This window comes from Hemicordylus capensis, chromosome 4 (genome assembly GCF_027244095.1).
Source record: "Hemicordylus capensis ecotype Gifberg chromosome 4, rHemCap1.1.pri, whole genome shotgun sequence".
Taxonomy (NCBI): domain Eukaryota; kingdom Metazoa; phylum Chordata; class Lepidosauria; order Squamata; family Cordylidae; genus Hemicordylus; species Hemicordylus capensis.
Window position 1 is genome coordinate 31,043,763 of NC_069660.1, and position 11,334 is coordinate 31,055,096.

Genomic DNA, 11,334 nt, shown 5'->3' on the forward strand with positions numbered 1-11,334 from the left:
AAATGGCACCCAAATTTTTTATTTATTTTTAAATGATTTTAATGTTTAAATGGTTTTAATTGTTTAATTGATTTAGTTTTGATTTTAATTGTTAGTTGATTTTAATTGTTTTTCTTTTGATGTAAACCGCCCTGAGCCATTTTTGGAATGGTGGTATATGAATCTAATAAATAAATAAATTCAATTACATCAGACGTCATTTCCAGGTCATTTCTGGACACTCAAAACCACAGATAGGCAAATTTCACCTATTTTTCTACCCATGGATAATGAAACTGGGTCTCTAAGACCCAATTGCAGATAAGGAAAACCACAGGTACAGACAATGAGGGCCACCTATATTCTCTTGCTGGAAAACAATGAGTTGAGCTCCTGCTAACAAAACAGCCTTTACAAAGTAGAAGGCAAAATGAAATACCTTTATTATTTGTAACTGCACTCCCTCATCAGTTTGAGGACCCTGAAAGCAACTACAGATTGTTTCAACTATCCGGTCAATCAGGCGTTTTCCAGGAGCTCCACTGTCTGGAGCGTTGCCAGTGATATGCCCATATGCAATGAGTTTCTAGACAAAAAGAATACATTGCATTAGCATCATTTTCAAGCACTAAACCCTTGAAGCCATTTAGAAGATTCAATATGCTAGGACAGAATATCATTAGTAAGGTCCTGGAAAATAAAAGCCACGAAATGAAGAAAACCTAAAGAACTACCCAACTTTACCTAAAATCTCCCATCAACATCATGAAAAAAAGCCTCATTAGAAGTCCTTTTTCCAGCATACTGATGTTACTGTAAGTGCTTACCAGACTAAAGGATAAACACTTATAGAAACCTCCAAAATAAGACATTTCAAAGAGATGGGGAGAGGGAAGGAAAAATAGTAAAATGAAAGAAAGCAGCTTTTCCATTCCATTTGTAGTCCAGCAGCATATATATGCAAAAGTTTAAAGTATACAATCTTAAAACAAATACATTCAGCCATATTTGATGAAATCTTAGTTTAAATTGGATACCTGTAAGCAGTCTAGTGAGGTGCTGACAATTCGTGGGGACTTCGACTGGCAGGCCAACTCGAATGGGAGGAAATATTTATCTGCTTCAATGAAGTTTGCTTTTGGTGTGGCTTCACTGCCTTGGCTGGTTAGAAATGTTGAAAGAGAATAACTTAAGGTTTATGAACAAGTCATTTCATTTAAATTCCTCATCCATGTAATGCATGTGGATAAAAGCCATCGAGATTGGTCAAAGGGCCTTTGAGAGTGCTGGGGAGGACAGGAGGGGAGGCAGGATAACACCTACCTCACCCCCACCCCTGATGATCCAGCGTAGTCCCAGGCTGCATGGCTCATGTGCCCACATGAGTGGCACTTTCGTGAGCTGTACAGCCTTCTGGAGGCTGGGAAAATGTGTCCCGGCCTCCAGATATCCCACAATGCACTGTGCAATGAGCATGGTGCATTGAGGGATCCTGCTGTGAGTCAGACACTCTAGGCACCCAGCTCTGTGTCTGCTCAGGCTGCATGCAGCCCAGACATTCACACGACCCTGTATCTGGGTAAAAGGGCATGCTCACACTCTTTTATCCAGGGAAAGTCAAGTAAAAACCCCAGGCTACCCAGGAAGGAAGCGCCGGGACCAGCCTCAATCCTGGCACTTCACATGAGCAGCATACCCAGGTAGGGCTGCTTATGTGAACAAGCTCATTTCATGTGTTAAATTTTTAAGACAAGAAGTATGGCCCAAGTCACTCTCCCATCTGACCCAGTCTTCTAAGAAACCTTAAGTATAAGATGCAAACTGGACTAGCATATTAGAGATTTTGCTGCAGATCTCTTATGGCAATAATCCTTTACAGGTAGAAGATGACAATTGTGCTCCTTCATATCTGCTTTTGAGTAAGTTTGTCAGTAAGCACGTGAAGTATTGAAGCCTAGAGCCACAATCCCCTATGTCTATACTTGCCAAGATCCTCCCCCACCCCTCCGACACACACACACACACACACACACACACACACAGATGCTTTCTCCATAGACTCTCAACAGCAGCCCAAAGCCAGGCTCACTTGTGCAAGACAACAATAGATTTAGCTCCACCCCAAGTGTAAGCAACAAAAATTGTCAGTTCAAGAAGGACTATTGAGAAATTCTTGCATGCTTCAGGATCACAGACTAAAAAATGAAAAACTTCCACTTCTATAGTATCTGGTCAATTGAATGGCTCTGTCAAAAACAAATGTCAAAATTTCCCTTCAAATTTAAATTTACAAGCTATACCTTTGTGGAGCATGAGCCAGCTTACTTGCAATGGTATTTCTTTTCATTTAGCTTAATTTGAAAGATCATCAATTTCAGCAATTTTAATTGCTGGCTCCAGGATTAAGTTTCAGGAGAGAGAAAACACTTTAGAATCTGCTACCACAAAAACTAATGTCACCCTCACTAACAGTTGTCTCCCATATTTCATTGCCAGCATGATGTACTGGTTAGAGTGCTGGACTAGGACCGGGAAGACCCAAGTTCAAATCCCCATTCAGCCATGATACTTGCTGGGTGACTCTGGGCCAGTCACTTCTCTCTCAGCCTAACCTACTTCACAGGGTTGTTGTGAGGAGAAACTTAAGTATGTAGTACACCGCTCTGGGCTCCTTGGAGGAAGAGAGGGATATAAAATGTAAAAATAAAATTAAAAAATTTTTTGGAAACAAGGGAATACTCCTACATGATACTCCCATGTCCAAAATATAAGAAAAATTCATATATGGTCTCTGAAGACAGAAATCCAGTGTAGAAAATGACCAGAGTAACCCAGAACAAGCAGTTCTCATTAAGGCTCTTCCTAAAGCACCATTAACCTATATTTGTACCAGACTCAGCATCCAATTAAGGAAACAGGGATGCAGAAAACACGACAGCAGAACTAATTTAGAAAGCTGATAATGACAGAGAGAGAGCCAAACACCAGCAGAGAACATGGCTAATTAAATAGAACTGAAGATTAGTATCTGTGGCCGAACCAATTAAATACATGCATTATGATAGATATGCAAAAGGGTTTGTGAAGAGAGGAAGCTAAGATCTTCTGTTAGCAGATAATGGTCAAGTTATAAGCTTTGAAAGAAAAATCCAGTTGAAAGAAAGAAAGTGGCAAAATATCTCTGAGAAGTTGTTACTTGGAACTGAAATGTAGTGAGAGTTTTACCTAGACCGCTCAGAGCCAAAATAATGGCTGGATCTTGTGCCTATTCTCCCTAATCCTCATATTTCCTAGAGGCGTGGCCGCAACTAGCACTGGGAACAGTATTGAATGAACTTTTAAAATGTAGCTTTGCATGTGGTGGGTGCTACTCAGTGCCTACAGATGCAAGCCTGAAACGTGCATAGTAAAGAAAACACACAGCTGACAGAAAAGTTTCTTTCATGCATCACTGTTACAGTCTCTTTCAACACCTATTCAAAGTATCTAGATAAATACATTTTTGGCATGCTTGGCACCATGTGTACAAAAGCATGTTGCACTTTTAAATAAACTTACATAGAATGTATTTTGATCTTTCACGTATGGCCTGAATTACATACTGCATTACAGTAGTTACTCACCTTTGCTTTTCTAGTTCTGCTTTTATTTCATCTGCAGAGTGGGGAGGTGGGTGGGGGGGAGAGAATAAATTGTTTTATGTTACAAGTTAACACCATGATGCCAGAACTAGATAAAGCTACTTATTTTAGGCACAGATATGAATGACTCCAGCAATGATATATAGATAACCTACAATCTTAAAACAAGAGTAATCAGCAGCAAAGAGCATTGTCCATTAGCAGTATTTTGAATATTAGAGTAATGTTGTCAGGTTCCTTTTTAAGAACTCTTTTACAGATCTAGAATAAATTAGCAAATTATCAGTCTTGCTGCATGAATATCTGCATTTACTACACTTGATACAGTTGCCAATACAACATAGTCATTGATATTGCACAATAGCTACGATACAGTTTAGCATGATTCTGAACTCTTACAGAAAAGTAAAGTTGTGCCGTCGAGTCGATGTCAACTCCTGGTGACCACAGAGCCCTGTGGTTTTATTTGCTAGAATACAGGCAGGGTTTACCATTGCCATCTCCCACACAATATGAGGCAATGCCTTTCAGCATCTTCCAATATCGCTGCTGCCCAATATAGGTGTTTCCCATAGTTTGGGAAACATACCAGCGGGGATTCAAACCTACAGTTCTTGCTTCATAGGCAAGATACTTCCCCATTGCACCATTAAGTGGCTAATAATATTATACTTAGCATTTATATAATGTTTCCAGTGTTAGATGAACAGTTTACAACTGCAATGCCAATCATATTTGTTTTAATTGAATATTATCTGTTGCGGTTTTTTTTGCAAGCCACTTTGAGTGCTGAAAAATGACGAAAATATTACAAAGTACAATAAATAAGCGTAAGAATGGCTGGATGGCTTTTATCATTGATAGAGTCCAGCATGCAGAGTACTTTACAATATTTTTCTTCATCTATTTAGATTGGACTACAATAATTCCCATTTAACTCGTGAGGAATCCGAATTCAAGAGACAGTGACATATCAAACATCAATAGTGTGTACGTTTGCATCTCAGATGACACATGAAATCACATCCCAAGACTCTACAATACTGAATACTATCTGCTTCTAAGAAAAGCATGCGCACAGTAGAGAAGTGCATGAACTAGTTCGAAGGCCCTTTTAGAGGCCTCCAGACTGGTTCGAACCCTGGCCGACTCGAAGGTTCAATGACAGGGGGGAGTGGCTTTGAGGGTGGGGGAAGATATATTTTCCCCGCCGGTGCACGATTCCCTAAAAGCCCATTGGGGCAGAAGCGTACCTCCCTGCCGCCCCATCTCGGAGGTGATTGGATATAACTGGAAGTACTAGCTACACCTGTGTGCATCGTGCACACGTTGTGCTCTCACGCGCAGGCACAACTAGTACTTCCAGTTACTAGATCCCAGAGGGATCTTGGGGTCATGGTGGACAGCTCATTGAAAGTGTCAACTCAATGTCCGGCAGCTGTGAAAAAGGCCAATTCCATGCTAGGGATCATTAGGAAGGGGGTTGAAATTAAAACTGCTAATATTATAATGCCCTTATACAAAACTATGGTGCAGCCACACCTGGAGTACTGTGTACAATTCTGGTCACCACATCTAAAAAAGGACAGCATAGAACTGGAAAAGGTACAGAAGAGGGCAACCAAGATGATCAGGGGCCTAGAGCACCTTTCTTATGAGACAAGGCTGGGGGCTGTTTAGTTTTGAAAAAAAGACAACTGCGGGGAGATATGACAGAAGTCTATAAAATCATGCACGGTGTGGAGAAAGTGGATAGAGAGATGTTCTTCTCCCTCTCACATAACACTAGAACCAGGGGGTCATCCCATTAAATTGATGGCCAGAAAATCTAGGACCAACAAACAGAAGTACTTTTTCACACAATGCATAATCCACTTGTGGAATTCTCTGCCACGAGATGTGGTAACAGCCAACAACCTGCATGGGTTTAAGAGGGGTTTGGATAACTTTATGGAGGAGAGGTCTATTGACGGCTACTAGTTGGAGGGCTATAGGCCACCACCAGCCTCAAAGGCAGGATGCCTCTGAGTACCAGTTGCAGGGGAGTAACAGTAGGAGAGAGGGCACGCCCTCAACTCCTGCCTGTGGCTTCCAGAGGCATCTGGTGGGCCACTGTGCAAAACAGGATGCTGGACTAGATGGGCCTTGGGCCTGACCCAGCAGGGCTGTTCTTATGTTCTGATGTTATCCGGTCAACGTCAGGATGTGGCAGCAGCGAGGTATGCTGCCACCTCAACAGGCTTTTAGGGAATCGCTCACCGGCAGGGTAAACACCAGGGGGGAGGGGGATAAGTGCATCCTCCTCCATCCTTAAAGCCACCCCCACTCCCGGCTGGTTCCGTGCATATTTCTAGCGCACAGTGCTACCCCACCCACTTCTGAAGTGCAGGTGCTCTTATACAAGACTATGGCAATTTTGACTGTTCTTCCCTTGTTCCAGAAGCACCTTTAAAGAACACATCCCCTTAGAGTCATGCAGGCCTGAAGCAGATCAAAGTTTCTGCAGGTCGAAGAGTGCTTCCGGAACAAGAGGAGAGCAGAAAACAAACTGCAGCACAGTTGAAAACATCAATGCTTTGGAAGCAGGTTGGTTAGCGCCACACTCATGCTTTTGTTAGAAGCATGTGTATGCTGTCGGTCAGGATGTTGCCACATAGTAGGCGGTAACCCCTACTAAACTTGGTAGGACATACTCCCAAGTAAACGTGCTTAGGATTCCACTGAATTACACTTTAACTGGGAAATTATCTTTTTATATTTAGATTAAGGGGGGGGGGACACATGAAGCCAGAACAAACTGACCACTCTGATGCCAGCGTTGGGGGATATTTCTTAATTTTTTTAAGGTTACGTTAATCAAATAATTACTTTCAAAGACTATTTTCAGTCCTAATTTTTTTCATCTTACAAATCCTTCCAAAAAAATCCCAAACCCTTCTTCAGTTGAATACGAATACAATTAATTTTGATAAGTTTACAAGAGCCCTGATTAAAAAATACAGCTGAACTCACATCATTACCAGAAAGCATTTTTTTAGTTACAGAAAATTGTTTCGCATGCAGAGTCATCTCAAGTTCAGAGTCATGATCACAAGTTAGACAAAAAGGTTCCTGTCTAGCTCCAAAGAAGGAATAACCAATAGCACCGCCTGTTACAATCAGATAAGCAAAGTGAACCTTGTTCTCTCTTCCTGAACCAAATGAAGAGAAACCCTCCCCCTTTCCCTTCACAACCAAACCTGACCAGAAATTAATTATGACACTTCCTGTCAGAAGATGCCGAGTGTAGTCACCTGTTCACAAGCAGGGGAGGATCCAACGTGGCAGATTATCTGCCAAGCAGTATCTATTGACAAGCCCCATCACAGACTATACTCATCTCTGCACACACGATTAAACATGTTCATTCAGCAATTGGAGAGACTGAGGAACATACAGAAAGAAATCAGAGGAACCCAGGGTAATCTGACAGGACACTGAATCCTTTTACTAGATAATGAGAACAACACAAAATCCGAGAGCACGTGCCCAGTAAGATCCGAAGAGGAAACTTCACAGGGACTCCCTACAAAAAGGGGGATGAAGGAAGAGAATCATGAACCCAGCTCCTGTGGTTTTAGGCTCCTGACCTCAGTTTTGCAGAGCTATGCTGTAATTAAGGGCAGGGATTAAAGCTGCAGTCTTGCACACACTTACTGGGGCTTACAAATACACAGAGGATCAGACCGTGTTAGAGGAGCTGCCTGCCAACTAGGCCCATAACACCTGCCAGGATCCCCTCAAAAATACCTGAGTAGGTTTCCCCGAGAGTGCAAAGCAGGCGATATTTAAAAGGAGACACATCAGCAAGAACCACATTAGGAGAGGGAAAGGTGGGGTACATTTCTGAGTCGCAGCAATCATTTGGCACCAACTGCCCCTGGCTGGAAATGGAGCTTAAAAGAACTGGGAAATAAATAATTTCTTTAAAGAAAAACAGTAAGCATAATTTAGTCCTACTGCGCTCCACCCTGTGACTGGTGCGAGATATTTTAACAGTCCTCTTTATCCGTTTGTAGCAAGCGTTTACTTTTTGTGGTTTCATCCTCAACCACACTCCGCGTGCGGTTCCTCGGAGAGGAAGGAGAACGACGGGCAACGGGAAGAAGGGCAAGGAGGGGGCGCCGGTGGTGGTTCCCGGCTTTGACAGGCAGGCTCCCCCTGGAGCTGCCTTTTGGCGGGGTGCAGCAGCAGCTTCGCCTCGGCCGGGTGGTGTGCGCTCAGGGCGGCCAAGCCAGGGCCTCCCGCGGGCCCCCGCTCCTCCTCCTCCTCCTCCTCTCACTCACCTAGCGCCACTTGGCAGGCTCTCCGCAGCTGCCCGTGAAGGGGCCGCTTCGCCTCCTTCTCGGAGAGGATCTTCTCGAGGGCCCGGGAGACGAATACGCTCTTGGTGCGAGTATCCTGCTCGCGGGCCGGGGGCTGCATGGCCGCCCTGAGCTGACGACCCCCGTCCCGGTCTGTCCCAGTCTGTCCCAGGCAGGGGCGGGAAGCGGCGCTCAAAAGCTCCGGCCGCCGCTGAGCTCCTGGATCCGGAAGAGACACGACTCCCTCAAAGGTGGCGGTGGACAGCGACACGGCGCCGCCATATTGGAACCGTCACGTGATTCTCCCCTCCTCCCACGGCTTTCGCGGCCACCTTGTAGAACGCTGTTCTCGAGCTGTCAGAGGCGGTGACGCGAGGGGCGGGGCCGGAGCGGGAAGGAGGAGAGGCCAGCTGAGGGGTGGGCGGGGCTTTAGAGATTCCTGCCTTTCAACTCGCACGAGGCGGGGCAGTCGGGGAGGGGTCGATACTCCTTTGAAGTATCCTGTGTTCTCAGAGAGGCAGCGGGTAAAGCTCGTTGGCAGGACCGGGGGTGGGGGGGGGGAGAAAAAGTACCAAAAAATGAGGGAAGACACAAAAGGGGTAAAGTGCATTTGCATGCCTGCCACATGTCCCTATTTTCTACGGGAAATAGGCAGTTATGTTGGCAGGTATGTATTTAATGGGTGGGTGGGTGAGCTGTATCCCACATATTAGATTTCTGAAGCAGAAAGTGGGGCGGTAGGGGGACAAGCCACTTTTCAAGGGGCGCTTGCCCTCCTGCCCCCACCCCCTTGCCCTCCTGCCCCCACCCCCTGGAGCCTTGCTTGGCTAGAGTTAGCAAGCAGGGAGATCTCTCCCAGCTATATGCTACCTGAGTAAGATCCATTCGTGAGAAAAGGTGAGAACTGAACCTGGCACCACCTGCTGATTGCAAAAGAGAACTCTAAGATTATTAAATAACATGGCAGTTACACATTATAAAAACAAATATAACTTAATATCATTACATAGTTTCAGCAATTACTGCAAAATTAGCCACAAGTATATAGATAGCCACAAGTATATAGATATGTATAATTAAAGAGAGTGGGCAAACAAGCCTTGGTACTGTTAAAAGGACAATTTTTTTAACCAAATAATTGATTTAGCTTTTTACTGAACAGTAGTCACCCTTCATAGTTCAGAGTTCGTTTACATTCCTCAGTGCAAATGTCTACCCCTATATTTCAAACCTGTGTGTAAAATGAATGACATTAACGTTGTATGCGCTCGTAACAGAATACAAGTAAAGTACCACTTGCTTGATTTTACAAGCTGACTCTTAATAATTTGAGTGGTGCTACCCCAGTATAGCTGCCTGTATCTCACTATCCAAGAGCAGTGGTGTCTGGAAAGTGTGATCAGGAGGATGTGGGCTTAAAGACAGGCTGTAGTCATCAATCCTATGTGTACGTTCTTTGGGATTATTGAACTCATTTGGAGTTATTTTAAAGTAAATCTGCATAGAATAGGGCTGCCATGCTATGGGGGCTGTCCTATGGCGATTTGGGGAAAAGGCTAAACATTTGTTTTAAAAATCGCCTCCTTGCCCAGTTATTTTGTGGGTTGGGTGGTAGGTAGCACCCATCATGCCCTACCACACAACCCATTTTGTGTCCCTAGGAACTACCTACGGGGAACAATGGGGTGTTTTGAGTTTTCCCATTGTTCCCTATGGCTGAAACACGAAATGTTTTGAGTTTTGTTTTGTTGAAACAACCGGTTTGACTGCTGTTTAGAAAAAATGTTTTGGCCATCTGTGTTTTGTTTCTAGCTTGAAACAAAACATAAAATCTGTTTTGAAATCCCTAGTCTAGGAGACAATAAATCCACAAGTATGGCCCCTCACCACTTGTGATATTTATGCTATTAATATAAATATGACAAAGGGTAGAAAACTTCCCAAAATGAATGGCATCCCTATGGTGGGGTGGTTTTTATCCCATGCCCATGTTAAGCCATTTGGGATGGGAGAGAACGCTCTGTTTCTCTTGGGAAACTTCACTTTTGTTTCCCCTGGGCGCTTTCCAGACTAGCTGCTCATTAGCAGCAAAATGCCTCTGTTTGGGCAAGTCACATTTGGGCTGTAAACAGCAGAGGGAGCAGTCTCGCAGCAACTAACAGCCCCCCAAACCAGCAATTTTTTCTCACCAGATATGCGACTTCCTTGCTCTATATCGCAGCGATTAAATTCGCAACAAGGCATTAGAAATGTAAACGACACCCTGCTGTCTATATAAGGACTGCGGTGTCACAACACAGGAAGTGTGGAAGCAGACTTCCGAGATCCGTCGTGACCTCGTTGTAGGGTCTAGTCTGGAAAGCGCCCTGGTGATCATAGTGTCTCAAAACTAATCTGAGGCACTGCATAGTTCTGTGCTCCCAAGCTAGGGCAGATGAAACCAGCCCCTCCCACAATGTCAGACCTGGTGTTTGGAACAAATAAAGCATTTAGAAGCATCTGACCTTGCAGAAGCAGAGACTTTAGCCAGTAGCAGCAACTACAACATGTCAGCTTCAGTAAGCCTGGAATTAGTGGATCAACCATCCGCAGTGCACCTCTGGTCTTTTACCATTTCTCCTGGTGAGATACAGCCCAGAAGGTTTGGAGCTTTGAGTTTGGAGTTTGATTCCAGGTGGAAAGAGCAAGATGGTGTATTGTAGAGGTGTGATGTATGGCACTGAACAGTCTGCTGAACCTTACTCACCTGCCAGTGAAGGTACCAAGAAAATGTGTTGCATGATGAGCAAAAATGATGCTCTGCAATCCAGTCTATCACTCATCTGGGTCTTCCAGAGAGAGGCCAGACCAAGAGAAGTTTAGTCCAGCAGAGATCAAGAGAAGTTTAGTCCAGGAGAAGGAGTCAGTGAGTGAAGCAACTCCTTCCCCTCCAATCTGAGACCAGGAGAGAGAGAGATGGGGACCATCATGAACCCTGTAGGAGGAATCCAAATACTGCCTGAAGAGTCACTGCCAGTCAGAGCAGACAATGCTACTTTAGATGGACCAAAGGTCTGACTCATTAGGCAGCAGCTTCCTATATTCCAGTGGAAACACCTTGACCTAATAGAACTGGAAGTGTATCTTGGATGTCTAGTCCTGGCTGGTGTGTTTCATGCCCATCATGAAGTCCTGCAGAGACTGTGGGCAGTACATTTATGGTCTTCCTATTTCTGTGCCACTATGCAGCTGAGATGATTTGAGGAGATTGCAAGTAATGTACGGTTCAACGACAAAGCCACACCATAGGAGAGAAGAATGATTGCCAGTACAGCTACATTCCTGGGCCTGAACACCAGTTGATAAGCAGCAGTTTCTGAGGTACTATCCCT

General features: G+C 44.4%; 1 protein-coding gene across 2 annotated transcripts in view; it reads right to left on the bottom strand.

The window, feature by feature from the left end:
• Window positions 1–8,309, bottom strand: part of ARFGEF2 (ADP ribosylation factor guanine nucleotide exchange factor 2) — an 86,612-nt gene extending 78,303 nt beyond the window's left edge. For both annotated transcript variants that reach the window (XM_053246762.1, XM_053246761.1), the window contains exons 1-4: window positions 7,946–8,309; window positions 3,603–3,633; window positions 1,017–1,140; window positions 419–565 (exon numbers count right to left, since the gene is read on the bottom strand). In XM_053246762.1, the coding sequence (XP_053102737.1) occupies window positions 419–565; window positions 1,017–1,140; window positions 3,603–3,633; window positions 7,946–8,084 (441 nt within the window). In that variant the 5' untranslated portion in view covers window positions 8,085–8,309. The remainder of the gene's footprint in view (window positions 1–418; window positions 566–1,016; window positions 1,141–3,602; window positions 3,634–7,945) is intronic.
• Window positions 8,310–11,334: the final 3,025 nt, after the last annotated feature.